General features: G+C 41.3%; 1 protein-coding gene across 1 annotated transcript in view; it reads right to left on the bottom strand.

The window, feature by feature from the left end:
• adam9b (ADAM metallopeptidase domain 9b) overlaps positions 1–20,183 on the bottom strand; it is a 52,938-nt gene that overhangs the window by 22,462 nt on the left and 10,293 nt on the right. The window contains exons 5-9 of the mRNA XM_072557504.1: positions 17,926–18,002; positions 11,107–11,296; positions 8,557–8,622; positions 8,389–8,460; positions 7,211–7,380 (exon numbers count right to left, since the gene is read on the bottom strand). Of these exons, the coding sequence (XP_072413605.1) occupies positions 7,211–7,380; positions 8,389–8,460; positions 8,557–8,622; positions 11,107–11,296; positions 17,926–18,002 (575 nt within the window). The remainder of the gene's footprint in view (positions 1–7,210; positions 7,381–8,388; positions 8,461–8,556; positions 8,623–11,106; positions 11,297–17,925; positions 18,003–20,183) is intronic.

Raw genomic sequence — 20,183 nt, 5'->3', positions numbered from 1 at the left:
TCGGAGCCCAACATTGAGCTGGAGATTGCCTCTAAGCAGCTAGTTGGGGAACTAACACTCACTGTTACTCACCCTGCCATGGACTCACATGAATTCCTCTCCAAACCACGAGCATGACACCTGTAGCCATGTGGAATTTAAAACTTTTCACAATACCACAAGGAGCGATGGTATTAATGAACACCCTGCCCTTCCCAGTCCAGCAGCTCATACTATTCCTGATGGGATACTGTTTATAAATCTCTATGGACCCTCCAACTGGCCCTCCTTCTTTCCTGGTCCATCCACTGTCTTTAATTAGATAGCATTCCCAGGGCAGAATTGAGCTTAACATCAGGAACACAATACATCTGTGAAAATCTGACTTCTTTTTTATTAAAACTTCGCCATCCAATGACTCCTGCTGAAAATGCTGAAGACAGGATTACAAAATAATGAGGGGTATAGATAAGATAAATGGCAAGTGTTTCTTTTTCCCCTAGGGTGTGGGATTTCAAGACTAGGGAGCACATTTTTAAGGTGAGAGGAGAAAAATGTAAAAGAGACATGAGGCACAATTCTTTTACACAAAGTGGTTCGTATGTGGAATGAACTTCCATGGGAAGTGGTGAATGTGGGTACAGTTACAACATTTAAAAGCCATTTAGATTAGTACCCAAATAGGAATGGCTTGGAGGGTCATTATGGACTAAATGCAGGCAGGTAGGACTAGTTTAGTTTCGGATTATGGTTTGGTTGGAACGAAGGGTCTCTTTCTGTGCTGTTGACTCAATAACATTATGAATAGGTCACCATGCTGAATAAACAGGTAACATTAGTGTAGATTCACTTAAAAAGAATGATTATTCTTCGAGTGAAAGAGCTACCAAATCCCAAAAATGGGCACTTCAACATTATCCAATACCACCAGGAGAGGAAGGTGATAATTTAAAACAAAATATCAGTATAAATTATTCAAAGTCCAGCAATATTTCTCTAAAGAAACTAAGATAAAAATTAAGTTTAGAAATAATTCAGTTTGAGCTGTCTGTCTGAAGATCCAGATTGAAATAATAGTCACCATATCAAGATTGTTGCTGCATTCTTGTTGTGCTGAGGATGTGAAAATCAGAAATACTAAGGTTGCACCTACTTGCTATCAGTTGTAGCTCCTTGTTAATGCACAAAGGCTGTTTGCAAGACTTAAATCTATTATATCTTCCTTCAATACATATATTCGATTCACATTAAAGATAATCCATGAATAGTTTTATGGGCTACAATCTTAAACACTGACATTCTCTGCAGCATGAATATATTAATTAATATTAACATGATATTAAAGTAATACTTGAAAGATGTCTGAACTAACTTGTGTTTATATTAGATATTGTACTGGTTGGATAACCATGTTTTAGATCAGGAACAAAAACAGCCAGCACTTCCAATATGTATTCCAATACATGAGGATTCTCCAACACGATGTTGTCAAGGTTGCCCATGACTAGGTGTGCTGTATTTCTCATGCTTTTGTTCTCAATCTATCACTCTCCTCCCAGGTTTCCCTTGTATTCAGTGCATTCCATCAGCCTCTGTATTCAACAAATTATTCTCTGATAAGGGAAGGTGATTCCCTTTTGGTATTGTTGTTGGATTGTTAACCCAGAGACCCAGGTAATGTTCTGGGGTTGCAGGTTTAAATCCCACCATGGCAGATGGTGAAAATTGAATGTAATAAGAGTCTGTTAATGACCATGAATCCATTGTCAATTGTTGGGAAAAGCCCATCTGGTTCACAAATGTGCTTTAGGGAAGGAAGCTGCTTCCATTACTTGGTGTGGCCTGCATGTGATGCCAGACCCACAGCAATGTGTTTGACTCTTAACTGCCCTCTGGGCAAATAGGGATGGGTAATAAATGCTGGCCTAGCTGGTGATGCCTAACTTCCATGAATGAATGATTTTTTAAAACCTGTTTCTTCCAGCATGAAGCCATATCCAAACTCTGATTAAACATTACCAAACTCCCCCTTCGGCATTCAGAAAGGACAGTTCTCTCTGTGATATCCTCATCCAAGCCTCAATTATTCCATTATCCTTTTACCTTTACAAGGCAAAAAAAAGTTCGATACATTGTTAACAGTTTAGGTTCATTTCTATTCCACCAATTAGTATTAATTAGCACATTTGGTAAGTTACTTCTTGCTGTGGTTTCATAATACAACCATGAAGTTTTTTTAAACATGGGTTACACATATAGAGTCATAGAGTCATAGAGATGTACAGCATGGAAACAGACCCTTCAGTCCAACTCGGCCATGCTGACCAGGTATCTCAACCCCAATCTAATCCACCTGCTAGCACCCGGCCCATATCCCTCCAAACCCTTCCTATTCATATACCCATCCAAATGCCTTTTAAATGTTGCCATTGTACCAGCCTCTACCACTTCCTCTGGCAGCTCATTCCATACACATACCACCCTCTGTGTGAAAAAGTTGCCCCTCAGGTCTCTTTTATATCTTTCCCCTCTCATCCTAAACCTATGCCCTCTAGTTCTGGACTCCCTGATCCCAGGGAAAAGACTTTGTCTATTTATCCTATCCATGCCCCTCATAATTTTGTAAAACTCTATAAGATCACGCCTCAGCCTCCGATGTTCCAGGAAAAACAACCTCAGCCTGTTCAGCCTGTCCCTATAACTCAAATCCTCCAACCCCGGCAACATCTTTGTAATTCTTTTCTGAACCTTTTCAAGTTTCACAACATCTTTCCAATAGGAAGGAGACCAGAATTGCATGCAATATTCCAACAGTGGTCTAACCAATGTCCTGTACAGTCGCAACATGACCTCCCAACTCCTGTACTCAATACTCTGACCAATAAAGGAAAGCATACCAAACGCCTTCTTCACTATCCTATCTATCTGCGACTCTACTTTCAAGGAGCTATGAACCTGCACTCCAAGGTCTCTTTGTTCAGTAACACTCCCTACCTTACCATTAAGTGTATAAGTCCTGCTAAGAATTGCTTTCCCAAAATGCAGCACCTTGCATTTATCTGAATTAAACTCCATCTGCCACTTCTCAGCCCATTGGTCCATCTGATCAAGATCCTGTTGTAATCTGAGGTAACCCTCTTTGCTGTCCACTACACCTCCAATTTTGGTGTCATCTGCAAACTTACTAACTATACCTCTTATGTTTATATCTAAAGCATTTATATAAATAATGAAAAGTAGAGAACCCAGCACCGATCCTTGTGGCACTCCACTGGTCACAGGCCTCCAGTCTGAAAAACAATCCTCCACCACCACCCTCTGTCTTCTACCTTTGAGCCAGTTCTGTATCCAAATGGCTATTTCTCCCTGTATTCCATGGGATCTAACCTTGCTCACCAGTCTCCCACGGGGAACCTTGTTGAACATTTTACTGAAGTCCATATAGATCACATCTACCACTCTTCACTCATCAATCTTCTCTGTTATTTCTTCAAAAAACTCAATCAAGTTTGTGAAACATGATTTCCCACGCACAAAGCCATGTTGACTAACCCTAATCAGTCCTTGCCTTTCCAAATACATGTACATCCTGTCCCTCAGGATTCCCTCCAACAACTTGTCCACCACCGACGTCAGGCTCACCGGTCTGTAGTTCCCTGGCTTGTCCTTACCACCCTTCTTAAACAGTGGCACCACATTAGCCATACTCTAGTCTTCTGGCACCTCACCTGTGACTATCAATGATACAAATACCTTAGCAAGAGGCCCAACAATCACTTCTCTAGCCTCCCACAGAGTTCGAAGGTACACTCGATCAAGGCCTGGGGATTTATCCATCTTTATGCATTTCAAGACATCCACCACTTCCTCCTCTGTAATATGGATGTTTTTCAAGATGTGGCTATCTATTTCCCTACATTCTACATCTTCCATGTCCTTTTCCACAGTAAATACTGATGCAAAATACTCTTTTATTATCTCCCCCATTTTCTGAGGCTCCACAAAAAGGCCGCCTTGCTGATTTTTGAGGGGCCCTATTCTCTCCCTAGTTATCCTTTTGCCCTTAAGGTATTTGTAAAAACCCTTTGGATTCTCCTTAACTCTAGTTGCTAAAGGTATCTCATGTCCCCTTTTCGCCCTCCTGATTTCCCTCTTAAGTATACTCCCACTACCTTTATACTCTCAGGATTCACTTGAACTATCCTGTCTATACCTGACATATGCTTCATTCTTTTTCTGAACAAACCCTCAATTTCTTTAGTCATCCAGCATTCCCTACACTTACCAGCCTTTCATTTCACCCTAACAGGAATATACTTTCTCTGGATTCTCGTTATCTCATTTCTGAAGTCTTCCCATTTTCCAGCCGTCCCTTTACCTGTGAACATCTGCCCCCAATCAGCTTTGGAAAGTTCTTGCCTAATACCGTCAAAATTGATCTTTCTCAAATTTAGAACTTCAACTTTTATATCTGGTCTATCCTTTTCCATCACTGTTTTAAATCTAATAGAATTATGGTCGCTGGCACCAAAGTGTTCCCCTACTGACACCTCAGTCACCTGCCCTGCCTTATTTCCCAAGAGCAGATCACGTTTTGTACCTTCTCTAGTAGGTACATCCACATACTGAAACAGAAATTTAGAGCTTAAAAATGATTTGCTGGAAAAGCGCAGCAGGTCAGGCAGCATCAAAGGAACAGGAGAATCGACATTTCAGGCATAAGCCCTTCTTCAGGAATGAGGAGGATGTGCCAAGCAGACTAAGATAAAAGGTAGGGAGGAGGGAATTGGGGAGAGGCGATGGGAATACGATAGGTGGAAGGAGTTTAAGGTGAGGGTGATAGGCTAGAGACGGGGTGGGGAGAGGTCGGGAAGAAGATTGCAGGTCAAGAAGGCGGTGCTGAGTCTGAGGGTTGGGACTGAGAAAAGGTGGGGGGAGGGGAACTGAGAAAGCTGGAGAAATCTGCATTCATCCCTTGTGGTTGGAGGGTTCCTAGGCGGAAGATGAGGTGCTCTTCATCCAGGCGTCATGTTGCCATGGTCTGGCGATGGAGGAGTCCAAGGACCTGCATGTCCTTGGCGGAGTGGGAGGGGGAGTTAAAGTGTTCAGCCATGGGGCGGTAGGGTTGGTTGGTGCGGGTGTCCCAGAGGGTGTCTGAAATGTTCCGCAAGTAGGCGGCCTTTCTCCCCAATGTATGGGAGGCCACATCGGGTGCAGCGGATGCAGTAAATGATGTGTGTGGGGGGGTGCAGGTGAATTTCTGACGGATATTGAATATTCCCTTGGGGCCTTGGAGGGAGGTGAGAGGGGAGGTCTGGGCGCAAGTTTTGCATTTCTTGCAGTTATGGGGAAGGTGCCAGGAGTGGAGGTTGAATTGGTGGGGGGTATGGATCTGATGAGGGAGTCATAGAGGGAGTGGTCTTTCCGGAACGCTGATAGGGGTGGGGAGGGAAATATGTCCTTGGTGGTGGGGTCTGTTTGGAGGTGGCGGAAATGACGAAGGATGATACAATGTATCTGGAGGTTGGTGGGGTGGTAGGTGAGGACCAGTGGGGTTTTATCCTGGTGGCGATTGGAGGGGCGAGGTTCAAGGGCGGAGGAGCGGGAAGTGGAGGAGATGCGGTGGAGGGCATCGTCAACCATGTCTGAGGGGAAATTGCGGTCTTTGAAGAAAGAGGCCATCTGGGTTGTTCGGTATTGGAATTGGTCCTCCTGGGAGCAGATGCAGCAAAGGCGAAGGAATTGGGAATATGGGAAGGCGTTTTCACAGGGGGCAGGGTGGGAGGAGGTGTAATCTAGGTAGCTGTGGGAGTCAGTCGGTTTATAGTAAACGTCCGTGTTGAGTCGGTCATCCGAGATAGAAATGGAGAAGTCTAGGAAGGGGAGGGAGGAGTCTGAGATGGTCCAGGCAAATTTGAGGTCGGGGTCGAAGATGTTAGTAAAGTGGATGAACTGTTCAACCTCCTCGTGGGAGCACAAGGTAGCGCCGATACAGCCATTGATGTAGCGGACGAAAAGGTGGGGGGGGTGCCAGTGTAGCTGCGGAAGATGGACTGTTCCACAGATCCAATGAAGAGGCAGGTATAGCTGGGGCCCATGCGGGTGCCCATGGTTACTCCTTTGGTTTGGAGGAAGTGGGAGGATTGGAAAGAGAAGTTTTTCAGAGTGAGGACCAGTTCAGTCAGTCGAAGGAGGGTGTCAGTGGAAGGGTACTGGTTGGTTCGGTGGGAAAGGAAGAAGCGGAGGGCTTTGAGGCCTCCATGATGGGGGATGGAGGTGTATAGGGACTGGATGTCCATGGTGAAGATAAGGCGTTGGGGGCCGGGAAAATCATGGAGGAGGTGGAGGGCGTGGGTGGTGTCCTGCACGTAGGTGGGGAGTTCTTGGACTAAAGGGGACAGGACCGTGTCGAGGTATGCAGAAATGAGTTCGGTGGGGCAGGAGCAGGCTGAGACAATGGGTCGGGTGGGGCAGTCAGGTTTGTGGATTTTGGGCAGGAGGTAGAAATGGGTGGTGCGGGGTTGTGGGACTGAGGTTGGAGGCGGTGGATGGGAGATCCCCTGAGGTGATGAGGTTATGGATGGTCTGGGAGATGATGGTTTGGTGGTGGGAGGTGGGGTCATGGTCAAGGGGGGACAGTAGGAGGAGGTGTCTGTGAGCTGGCATTTAGCCTCAGCAATATAAAGATCGGAGTGCCAAATTACCACCGCGCCTCCCTTGTCTGCCGGTTTGATGGGAGTCGTGGTGGTAGTTTGGCGCTCTGATTGGACACCTTCTCCTACTGCTCCCCTGAACATGACCCCACCTCCCACCACCAAACCATCATCTCCCAGACAATCCTTAACCTCATCACCTCAGGGGATCTCCCACCCACCACCTCCAACCTCATAGTCCCACAACCCCTCACCGCCCGTTTCTACCTCCTGCCCAAAATCCACAAACCTGACTGCCCCAGCCGACCCATAAACGGCATTTATTGCAGATATAATCTGCAGTAACCAGTAAACTCTTCTTAAACTCCCACATCTGACAAGAAGAGCATACCATTTTACTAAAGGCCCAGAAAATAACACCATCTTATTCCTCTACAAAACACTGCCCCAGGTTAAATTAATAGTTTTGACTTATATTTTAAGTTTAAACACATGTTGAAGTGCTTAAAGGGGTTTCCATCAATTTTATTGCAACAGAGTTGAAGAAGCCTGGATGAACTTCTCATAAAAAAACTTACAGAATAAGATGCCCACTGTCATGTTGCTTCTCAGGAATCAGGACTCGTTCTCGCCATCTTACAAACGCGCTCAAAACCTCTCCAGCAGTTCCGTTGATGACAATCTGATCTTTATCTTTCCAGAGCACAAGCCCAGTCAGTATGACACGGACATTCAGAGAGCTATACATCTAACAGATGATTAAAAAAAGTTAGTATTTTTGATTGATGATCATTTTTCTAAATAGCCATTCAATAGCACAGGACTTGAGTACCATTAGAAAAAGAGACATTTTGTCAAAGGTCTTCATCTTGCACTCAATAGGACACCAATGTTAAAGGGCAAAAACATTATATATTGTATAAGAAGAGTCCTGTTTGAGACAGCAGTTATATGGTTCATTCTTTAGGGCATTGCCTTGATTAATCACAGTCAAGATTAGAGTAGTGCTAGAAAAGCACAGCAGGTTAGGCAGCATCCGAGGAGCAGGAAAATCGACATTTCAGGCAAAAGCCTGAAATGAAGCTGGGAACTCAGGAATGAGGCTGGGAACCTTGGGGGTGGAGAGATAAATGGGAGAGGGATTTGGGGCTGGTGGGGAAGGTGGCTGAGAGTGCAATAGGTGGGTGGAGATGAGGGTGAAGGTGATAGGTCGGAGAGGAGGGTGGAGCAAATAGGTGGGAAGCAAGATTGACAGGTGGGACAGGCCATGAGGACAGTGCTGAACTCGAAGGTTGGAACTGGAGTAAGGTGGGGGGGAAGGGAAATGAGGAAAGTGGTGAAGTTCACAATTGACATTGATTAATCACAGTCAACCTGGCGGACATGTTTAAAGGACCTAATATCTAATGAGGTACAGAATGGATAAAGGGATATGATGCATATCACCACTAAAGTAGTATTTCCACAAGATCATTGATCCTCAAACCTAAATAATGTCCTACTTGGTTCCTCCAATCTATATGATACCAAGTCTATTACTTTAAACCATACCATGCTTCCTTACCATACATAGTGTGATATCACACAAGGTCTGTAATCACTGGTTCATGCCTTTAACCATGCTTGCTACAATTCCACACCATATAGAACCTTGTGTCTCTCTGAGGTGATAAAAGCTATAAGAATGTTGACAGTCAGGAATGTTACATCTAGATTAGATAAATGAAAATTGACCCACAAAAAAACTCATACATACACCGTTTACAATATGAACCAGTTCAACCATTTGCTCCTGAATCAGAGTTTCATTCCTGTTGTGCAAATTATACTGAAAAACACAAGACACGACCAAACATCAATAGATTTAGTGACAATGATATCCTTTTAATGTAATTTTGAACTATTTGAAGAAATTGAGACTTACTTTATCATTATCAACAACCAAAACCAACTCCACAAATCTGGTTCTTGGTAAAACAGCTCGCTTTTTCTAATGGTTAAACATAAAGATAGAATTAGATGAACATGGTATTGGTAAATTCTGTATATACCTAATTCTGTGTAGCTTGCACATTAGATGCAATAACTTATAATGCAGCTTTCTCTTTACAGAATAAGTATCTTATTCTATGATTGCAATATCAGAGTACATACAAAATTATACATACATTTTGTCTATGTTTCTGGTTCTTGTTCTCTCAGTTATATAACAGAATACCCTTATTTTTGCATTATGGAAAATGGATTTGAACATACGTTTTTATTATCCAATGCATTATTGACTAGAGCACACCCCAACAAATGTACTTCTCTGAAATTGCTAAAGGTGATTTTACAAAACAATCAGAAAAAAACACAATGTATTTTTAAAACAGGTCTTTGTCTGTCCCACAATTGCTAAGAGGAGAACTGCATTGTAAAAGGATTGGTTTTGTTCAAGAATAGAAATGCAACACTAGCAAAACTAATTTAGGCTGTAAGGCTCATGCAATTATTGGTTGCACAATCATTCCTTTACAGTCAGCTTGTGAGACTTTGGAATTTAGTACAAACAGCTTTTATGGGAATGAAAATCAGTGCATTTCTTTACGTGGGTGGAATTTTTTTTGAGGCTGTGTGCAAACATCGTAAAAATGGAATGGACTTGCACTCAGAGGTGAGTTGGGTTACGTGTGATTACTGATGAGAATGGTGATGACTGCAGCATCACAAAGTTTAAGACATGATTGGATAATATAATGTTGGACAAAATCTTTGCTGTGCATATATATAAAATAATAAACCCAAATATACAAAACATGTATACTGTGAATAGTATTCATTTGTTGACTTTGCTTAAATGGTAAGACTGTCAATAAAGGATTTTTAAGGACATGCTCACATGCAAAACCAATGAAGAAATACGTCCTGGCTTCATCTGGTGAAAATTGAAAAAGTCAACACCAAGCCGGATAACTGAGAGTTTTTAAGATATTTTTGAATCAACCTGTTCAGGAATGTTATTATATTCCTCTGGAGCAGGAGGACTTGAACCCAGGCCTACTTGCTCAGAAGAGCCCCTGAGAGCATTTTTTCTTCTTATTGTTTCTTTATGTCCAGAAGTACAACTGAATGATCTCTTTACCCAATACCAAATCATCTGTGGTACATGTTCATCTGTTAACCACCACTAGTAAATCACCCGTGTTTTGTAATTGATTAATTTACGTGCAAAGCCTGTTAAGGGCAATGTAGACCATCAAAGGTGAGGGAGAGGTAGGGAAAGAGGGAGGCAGCTAAATCCTGAGAGCATTTAACTGATCAATGGCTAAATTGCCACCAGGTTGATAAGGTTAAAATCATTTAATGGTTTAGACAAGGATATTGACAATCAAACTGGCTGTACAATTATGGGAATATGAAGGTTCAAATGTTCCTGGACCAATATAATAAACATCAGTTTATTATGAATAAATATCAGTTTTGGAAAAGTGGCAAATATTTCAAATGTTTTAGATGTGTTGACTGAGAAAGTATTGTAGTGCATGATTTTAGAAATGTACCACAACAATTCTAATATGATGATCTGTATCTTTGAAGACTCTTGAGTTGGAACATATTTTAGATCAAAACGTTACCACAACAATAAAATGGCACCGATGTGAGAAAAATATATAATGGGCTATGAGATGTGATGGTTAGTAAAATGCAAGGCATTGGGAGGAGAGTCCAATGTTTTCTACCAATATGATAAATTACCAGCAGTGGGAATATAATACAACTGTTGTCAGAAGGTTAATTGGGTAACATGAATCACTAGTAAAGTGCTGCCTCCCAGTCCCAACAGTATTTTGTCCTGACAGTCTCCAAGGGGTGTATCTTCCTTATTGGCTGGTCTGTGGCCCAAGGTGGGGGACCTATCCCATCAATATCTGCTCCTTCATATAGGGTATGGTCACTTTTACGAGACTCCTCTTCTCTGATTGCTGGGACCTGCCTTGTGTCTGCTATTTACATTTTCACAGGCAACTCAAGGGCATTGATCTCCTTCAACCTGCAGTCTCAACAGTGGCTGCAAAGCTGTAAAACTGTTGGTTCTGTGTTCTGGCCAGAAGCTTTGGGGTATGGGGTACATACCTCAATTGTACAGTGGTCCCAAGCTGTGGCTTTTTACTTGACGCTGCTGCTAAAGTGCCAGTCCTGGTTTTGGCTCCTACTTTCAGGCCCAGTTGTAGGTTATGATTCTCCCTGGGAAAATTCAGTCCTAATTTTATGCTTTTGTTAAAACAGGTTGTGTGCAGTATTCTGCTTAACTTGGATACACTGCATTCTTCAAAGATATATGTCCAGTTTCTATCATTTGTGATTTTACCCAGTTAAACATGGATTAAAACTGCTTCTAAGCTGCTCAGGAACCTATGATTCATTTTGTAACATGAAGCTTCTAATTTTTTTGTTATTAGATAATGAAACAATTAAATAAAGTTGTAATTACTCTCAGATGCTGCACCAAGCTCCCATAGCTCGAATGACCATCATTGTTTGTTGATTGTTTGTGGTGAGGTACTCCGCACACAAAGGGTTCTGTTTGCATGTCCTCTAGTCGATAAATTAGGTGTTCAAAGATAAATGAGTTTTCCAATGGCTCAATTCCAAAACTTCGTTCACCAACCAAAATAATTCCTCTGTCATACATACACAAGGATAAAGAATACATATTGTTGAATTATTGTGATGAAACCATTAAAAGATTATATCCCTGATGCTTTGCTTCCAGAGACCATCTACTCTTTTCGCTACCTCGGAAAGGCAACCAACATAATCAAAGACCCCTCCTACCCCTGTTACAATCTCTTCCAACCTCTTTGATCGAACAGAAAATACAAAAGCCTAAATACATAGATCAACAGATTCAAGAATAGCTTCTTCCCTGCTGTTATTAGACTTCAGAATGGACGTCTCAAATTTCAAGTATAATGTTAATCTTGCTTTTGTGCACCTCCTCTGCAGCCTTGCTCTGTTCTATTACTCTTACGGACTTTGTATGGTATGATCTGCCTGCTACACGAAAACAAAACTTTTCATTGTACCTTTTCATGTGACAATAATAAACCAAATAAAAATCAGCGGAGAGCCAGACTCACAGAACCAATTTTTGGATGCATAGCTAGTCATTTTTGAAATGAGTTCATGCAAACACACAAACAGAAACAGGCATTCACACAAATATACCCTCACACACTCAACTGAGTTGAATAACAGGAGGAAAATACTTCTAAAATATAAAACTGCATTTTGGCAATTTCACAATGTATGTTCAAGGCAGGTATTTCTGGAAGATATGAAGGTAACAATTTTACGTAGGACCTAAAAATGCTTAATCACTGTCCCTGGATTCTCTCAAGTTGAGCAAACCTCACCTTTCCCATTGCTCAATCTAGGCCAGCTACATTCCATGTGAAACTTTCACAGCCCAAAAGCATAAAACAATTGACCATCAATTACTGCTTTGATATAGAAGAAGTCATTTTAGACTCGGAACATCAACTCTGTTTGTCTTTCCTCAGATGCTACCAGACCTGCTAAGTTTCTCTCGCACCTTCTGTTTTTATTTCAGCTCTCTAGCTTTTGCAATATTTTGCTTTTATTTAATTTAGGACATTGTTCACAACATTAAACTCTGATAATCTAGCTGACTTTCATGTTCACTGGCATTTGAAAAAGTCTGTTATTATCAGAAAGTAAAGAAAGTTCTACTGTCAGGCCTGCCTAGTGTGGAATGTGCTTTCCTCCAGTCATTGATGTGGACAAAAAGTATATTATGTGTATTAATAGCCAGAAGCAGTATCACCAAAGCTTGTTTATGTTAAAGCATTTCAGATCACAATAAACTTTTTGTTTAAACTTTCTACAAAGGCCACTTTAATATTCATAATTAGTTCTGTGCCATAGTGAAAATAAACAAATTGGAATAAATCATTACAAGTTACCAATGTAATTAAATTATTTTTACAAAATATAGTTGCCACAAATATATTTTGTGTGAAAGTGGTGCTATTCATCACCAAGTAGCAGAATTTTCCAATAAATAGTATAAACTCAGTCACACTGAGCTTATGTTGTACCATTGTTTATTTCACACAAGTCAAATATCAGGGCAGTCAGTGAAAAGGTCTTCTTATCGAGGTGTTCTAATTTTCCTGAAGGAGTTGGAACACAAAGATTGGAGGATTGGTACACTGAGTGGGGCAAAATCTATTAGACTCTGCTTGAGCAATCATGTGATAGATTTTAGGTGAACGTGAGGACTGCAGATGCTGGAGATCAGAGTCGAGAGTGTGGTGCTGGAAAAGCACAGCAGGCCAGGCAACATCCAAAGAGCAGGAGAGTCAACATTTTGGCAAAAGCCCTGCATCAGGAATGGCTCTTCCTGAAGAGCTTTTGCCCAAAACATCGACTTTCATGTTCCTTGGATGCTGCCTGACCTGCTGTGCTTTTCCAGCACTACACTCTCGATATGTGATAGATTTTATCAGCTGTATAAAGGCAACAAGGTGGTCTAGACATTTAAGGGAATGCTTTCCCTCTCCAATCAAAAGTAGCCAGGGACTGTGCCACTATATTGTATCAAGTAGTTTACCTGCTTGCCCCAGAAACATCAGATTTCCCTCTGCCCCCACAATCTCCAACACTGGAGTATAGTGGCAAGGATGATTCTATGGAACAACAACCAAACAGTTTCTTGCCGTTATTTCCTTAACAGAGTTCATCAGTTTATAACCTGCATTTATGTCATTACTACATTTGAAGATCTCTGTATGCTACATATCTATAAGAAACTTTTTAAAAAACTGAGTCTTGCAATTCAGTGATACCATTTTATGAGTGTTTAACCTACCAGTATGGTGGACAAGATGTTTGTGCTCAATGTTGCATTATTGCAGCTGGTATATTGTTATAGGTTGAAATTAAAGACATCCATGGCCAAGGTCTGGAAGAGACATTAGATCCTTTGCATGCATTAGTAAGGATGTGTTTGAAGATTATTGTACAAAATTGGATTTCACTGACTTAAATAGATCCACGCACAAATCAATCTCTAGGCCCATCAGGATCTCCAATCTCTTGGCTATTCCCATCCAGAAAAGTTTAATTTCTGTTGTCATGTTTTCATTGCAAATTTTTGTTTTTATGTTTTTCTCACATTCACACACCAGGCGGCACAGTGGCTCAGTGGTTAGCACTGTTGCCTCAGAGCAACAGGGTACTAGGTTTGATTCCGGCCTTAAGCAACTGTTTGTGGGGAGTTTGCACTTCCTGCTCTGGGTGCTCTGGTTTCCTCCCACAGTCCGAAGATGTCTTTTAAATGTTGTAATTATACCCGCATCCACCACTTCCTTAGGAAGTTCATTCTGGAGGGATATGTGCCAGGAGGAGGCAGGTGGGACCAGTTTCGTTTGGGATTATGTTTGGCATGCTCTGGTTGGACCGTAGGGTCTGTTCCTGTGCTGTATGATTCCATGTGCAGGTTAGGTGGATTGGATATGCTAAATTGTCCATAATGTCAAGGGTTGTGCATGCTAGGTGCATTAGCCATGTTAAATGAAGGTTTCAAGATGTTCAAAGTTTGTGAGAAGATTTGTAGCTCGGGTGCTCGTTGTTGTGGTTCTGTTCGCTGAGCTGGGAATTTGTGTTTCGTCCCCTGTCTAGGTGACATCCTCAGTGCTTGGGAGCCTCCTGTGAAGTGCTTCTGTGATGCATCCTCCGGCATTTATAGTGGTTTGTCTTGGCCGCTTCCTGTTGTCAGTTCCAGCTGTCCGCTGCAGTGGCCGATATATTGGGTCCAGGTCGATGTGTTTGTTGATAGAATCTGTGGATGAGTGCCATGCCTCTAGGAATTCCCTAGGTGTTCTCTGTTTGGCTTGTCCTATAATAGTAGTGTTACAAGAAGGATACAAGAATAGGGTAGGGGGATGGATCTGAGTGGGATGCTTCTCGGAATGTTGGTGCAGACACAATGGGCCTGTGAGATATTGTTATTGGTTATCTTTATTAACTCACTCACCAACACGCTACATTCATTAAAACTGGTCCCCGTTCATTCTCTCATAACCCTGACCCATTATTTACGTTAGCATGGTTTCATTCATTCATTCATAAAACCATGGTTCGGAAGTATATTTTACTATCATAGATAGATCAGATTAGAACAATCCTTTCTAATTAAAACAATCCTTTTAAACTCATTACTGCATTTTTGCACCTGCTCAGCCCTTGCTACTTCTGAGTAGATATCGATATCATAAACAATATCATCTCTATCAAGTCTCCACAAAACATTATAATATTAATCAGCCCCTACAAATCATCTCTCGGACCTGAATAAATTACAGATCACCAAATTGTTTTCACAATTAAGAGTTGTTAGTCCTTTTGTCTTTTAAGTTAGTAAATGTTAGTAAAAAATACTAGGCCTATACGCTCTAAATAAGTTAGCAACCAGTTTCCCCAATTAGTACGTACTTGTTAAATATCTTTTAACTGGGCTGTTATCCCTTTAAGAAACTAACTGACAAAACGGCACTTTCATGAAATTGCATGAATGAATGAAACCCATACCAGCAAATAGTAAATAAAATACAAAGTGGTGCAGGTTAGGTGAATTGGACATGCTAAATTCCCTACAGTGTTCAAGGATGTGTGAGTTAGGTACAATAGTCAGGGGTAAATGTAGAGTTATAGGATAGGGGAATGGATCTAGGTGGGTTACTCTTCAGAAGGTGGGTGTGGACTTGTTGGGCCAAATGGCCTGTTTCCATATTGTAGGGATTGTATGATTCTGTGAAATATCACAACACAGATGCAGTAATCAGTTTAATATCCTTGATTCTTTTATTAAGTGCAGGTACAATTTCTAACTTACTTAGAGCATATAGGCCTAGTATTTTTTACTAACATTTATTAAATGGGTGGCACAGTGGCTCAGTGGCTAGCACTGCTGCCTCACAGAGCCAGAGACCCAAGTTTAATTCTAGCCTCAAGCAACTGTCTGGAGTTTACACATTCTCCCCATGACTGTGTGGTTGTCCTCCAGGTGCTCTGGTTTCCTGCCACTGTCCAAAGGTGTGCAGGTTAGATGAATTGGCTGTGCTAAGTTGCCCATAGTGTTCAGTCATGTGTAGGTTAGGTGCATTAGTCATGGGTAAATATAGGGTAGGGCGAATAGGTCTAGGTGAGTTACTCTTCAGAGGGTCAGTGTGCACTTGTTGGGCCAAAGGACCTGTTTCCACACTGTAGGGATTGTATGAACTTAAAAGACTAAAGAACTAACACCTCTTAATTATACAATCAGACCAGACAAATGCTGTTAATTCTATCAGGAGAGGAAGCCAGCATTTAGCACGTTTTAACCCATCTCCTGTCTCCTCGAACTTTTGTATACTATAGATAAAACAATCTAACACCTAATGGCATATGAAACTGACAAAGCTTGCGCTTGCATTTGTTCCATAGATAAATCGTTCCTATAACAGTTCATGAGCCCATTGCTAGAGGCTACAGTTTGAGCAGCACCATGCCACATTAAGATACTCAGAAGACTTTCCTGCTTTTACCATCTGCTACAGGCATTTCAGAGGATTTTTAGGTTAATAATCAACGTGTTTGACCCCATGGTAAGCACACTTCCATGGGTCATCCAGATTTGGAATAGGACTCAAACCTGATCATTTAACTCAGAGGCAAGGATGCTACCCTCCATGAAATGAGATCTTCCAACAATAATAGATGAGATAGCCAGGTGAGTGTTGGCAATATTTAACTACAAATGAACTATAAAAAAGACAGAATTCCTAACCCCCAAAAGTTCCTACAAAAATACTCGGCATTCACCAGAACAAAGGCAAAGGCAGTAAATACTAGCCAATTGAAGACTGATACCTGCACCATAACACATCCTGAACTCAGATGCTCTGAAAGTTAATTTCAGACTCTATAAGTTGGCTGCACTACATACAAAACTCAACACTCTAAACAGATTCAAATGGACAGGTCTCTGTCATCAAGCATCTCAACATTTGAGGAGAACAGAGTTTAGGTTCCTAAAGAATTTATGTACCAGTGCCATTGCCCACATTCCCATTCGTGATTTCACATGTAGCATGTTGAATCAGATACAAAAATCAAGAATTGGTTTAACATCACATATGAGACAACACCAATCTAGAAAATGAACATTTGGTCTCCTTGCTGAGCATTGATCTGTCAAAGTGATGGAAGAATCCATCATCATCATAAGTAAGGAAGTGTAATCTTTTGTGCAGAACTGAGAACTCTGCGTTGCTTCTTTTGACTACAAGGTTGAATGGAGGCTCCAACTACCTTCTCAGATCGACATAAAAGATTCCATGTGACTTCTTGAAGCAGAGCAAATGTGCTTTCGCTGGTGTCCTGGCTAATATAAATCCACCAATCAACATCACTAAAAAAATCCCTCCTGTCATGTACCTCATGACAGTTTGTAGGAACTCCTGGTATGTAAATTTGCTACTGATATGACCCAAGTGAAAACATTTTAAGGAACTAAATCGGTTGTAAAATGCTTTGAATCAAAAGCTGCTACAGAAACATTATATTGCATCAATGTAAGGAAAATATTAAAAATAAAGTACCAAATTAATTGTATCTGTTCACTATCTACCCTCCACTGTCCTCTAACCATACATCAATTAAAGACTATATTTTTGTCTTAAATCCTTGCATATAGCAAATAAAATTTGATAATAGAAGTAGTTTACTTAAAGGTTTTGGGTTTAAAATAGGGTTACTTTGTAATAGTCCCATCTTTGGATCAGAATGTTATGAATTTGAGTCTGACTTCAGGAACTGAGCATATAGCCTATGTTGATATTCCAGTGCTGCATTGAAAGCAGCACTGTAGGAAGTTATATTCCTTGAATTATACCTTAATCTGAGATGCAGATGTAAAATTGGTGTTAAAGATAGTGCAGCACATTTAAAAATGAATATGGTTTTTTCTTGATGTTTTTGACATGACAATGTTCCTCCTTTGCTGTGCACAAATATTTACCAACAAAATAAACTACTCTATATCAAAAAGTAAGCACTTTCAGAGATCCTGGAATATGAAAAGTTATGATATTTTTCATAAGGTACCATATATTTGCAATTTTATATTTCAAAATAACTTTGGATGAAAGCATTCTCCATAAGATTTCAGTAAGATATCGAACTTAAATTAGGGGTGTACAAAACTATTTTTAGCTGTACAATGAAAACAGTTATAATATAATACCTGACACCCGAGCACATGCTGAGCAGAACTTTGGAATCAATAATGCCCTCCACAACGCCATGGTAGTAACAGTGGGTCTGAAATGAATGATTCATTGTAGATATTAATTGCTGGCAGTTCTTCTATAACATGAGGGTGGCGTTCTTGTGTGACCCCGCATTATAGAAAAATCACGCTTGAGAAATTGTGCTTAAAGTGTTAGCGATATTACAGCCAACACACATTTCAAAATAGCATCCTCAATTCATCTATTGCATTACAGAGAATTTGTGTTGAGGAAATGCACATTAAAGCAGAGTGACCCATACTGGGTTTACAACACAGTTAAGACTGCCATCATTGCTATGGTGACATCATTGAAGAAAATACAGTTTTGGATTTCAGTGAAGAACTGAGGGCCATAGTGAAAACTGCAATGAACTTTCTTCCTCCTTCCTGCTCAAATGTATGTCTATGGGCTCTAATCAGTATCCAGACCTCAACTTAATTGGCAATTCTTCATATGTGAGCCAAGGTGACTACTGTAAGCACATTACTGTGAGTTATCCTGTTCTCCTAATCCCGATCAGTAATGGTTATTGGATGATTAAATCACAGAAGCATAGAAATCCTACACTGTGGAATCAGACATTTCAGGTCATTGAGTCCATCCTGCCCTTCTGAACAGCATCTCAACCAGACCCATCCTCTTACAATCTTGCATTTCCCATATCTAATCCACCTAACTTACACATCCCTGAACACTCTGAGCAATTTAGCATGGCCAATCCACCTAACCCTTTGCTGATTTTGTCTATACTAATCCATGGTCCCAACAGCCAAATTGAAGTCAACTGACTTCAGTAAGATGTTCAACAAGGTTCCCCATGGGAGACTGATTAGCAAGGTTAGATCTCATGGAATACAGGGAGAACTAGCCATTTGGATACAGAACTGGCTCAAAGGTAGAAGACAGAGGGTGGTGGTGGAGGGTTGTTTTTCAGACTAGAGGCCTGTGACCAGTGGAGTGCGTCAAGGATTGGTGCTGGGCCCTCTACTTTTTGTCATTTACATAAATGGTTTGGATGCGAGCACAAGAGGTACAGTTAGTAAGTTTGCAGATGACACCAAAATTGAAGGTGTAGTGGACAGCGAAGAGGGTTACCTCAGATTACAACAGGATCTGGAACAGATGGGCCAATGGGCTGAGAAGTGGCTGATGGAGTTTAATTCAGATAAATGCGAGGTGCTGCATTTTGGGAAAGCAAACCTTAGTAGGACTTATACACTTGATGGTAAGGTCCTAGGGAGTGTTGCTGAACAAAGAGACCTTGGAGTGCAGGTTCATAGCTCCTTGAAAGTGGAGTTGCAGGTAGATAGGATAGTGAAGAAGGTGTTTGGGATGCTTTCCTTTATTGGTCAGAGTATTGAGTACAGGAGTTGGGAGGTCATGTTGCAGCTGTACAGGACAGTGGTTAGGCCACTGTTGGAATATTGCGTGCAATTCTGGTCTCCTTCCTATCGGAAAGATGTTGTGAAACTTGAAAAGGTTCAGAAAATATTTACAAGGATGTTGCCAGGGTTAGAGGATCTGAGCTACAGGGAGAGGCTGAACAGGCTGGGGCTGTTTTCCCTGGAGCATTGGAGGCTGAGGGGTGACCTTATAGAGGTTTACAAAAGTATGAGGGGTATGGATAGGATAAATAGACAAAGTCTTTTCCCTGGGGTCGGGGAGTTCAGAACTAGAGGGCATAGATTTAGGGTGAGAGGGGAAAGATATAAAAGAGACTTAAGGGGCAACATTTTCACACAGAGGGTGATACGTGTATGGAATGAGCTGCCAGAGGAAGTGGTGGAGGCTGGTACAATTGCAACATTTAAGAGGCATTTGGATGAGTATATGAATAGGAAATGTTTGGAGGGATACAGGCTAAGTGCTGGCAGGTGGGACTAGATTGGGTTGGGATATCTGGTCGGAATGGCCTGGTTGGACCGAAGGGTCTGTTTTCATACTGTACATCTCTATGACTCTATGACTTCAAACATATGAATTCTTAAACCTGGTATCTAACAGAAATTGTGCTTAAATGCTAATCTCTACTAAATTATGTGTTCTGCATTGTCGGCTCATACTAAAAAGGTAAAAGTGGGTACTGTAGATGCTGGAGATCAGACTCAAGATTAGAGCGGTGCTGGAAATGCACAACAGGTCAGGCAGCATCCGAGGAGCAGGAAAATCGACGTTTCAGTCAAAAGCTGATTCCTGATGAAGGATTTTT

The sequence above is a fragment of the Chiloscyllium punctatum genome, chromosome 38, assembly GCF_047496795.1.
Source record: "Chiloscyllium punctatum isolate Juve2018m chromosome 38, sChiPun1.3, whole genome shotgun sequence".
In the NCBI taxonomy this organism is placed as follows: domain Eukaryota; kingdom Metazoa; phylum Chordata; class Chondrichthyes; order Orectolobiformes; family Hemiscylliidae; genus Chiloscyllium; species Chiloscyllium punctatum.
The sequence above is the reverse complement of the archived record's forward strand: the minus strand, read 5'-3'. Positions and strand labels throughout refer to the sequence as shown.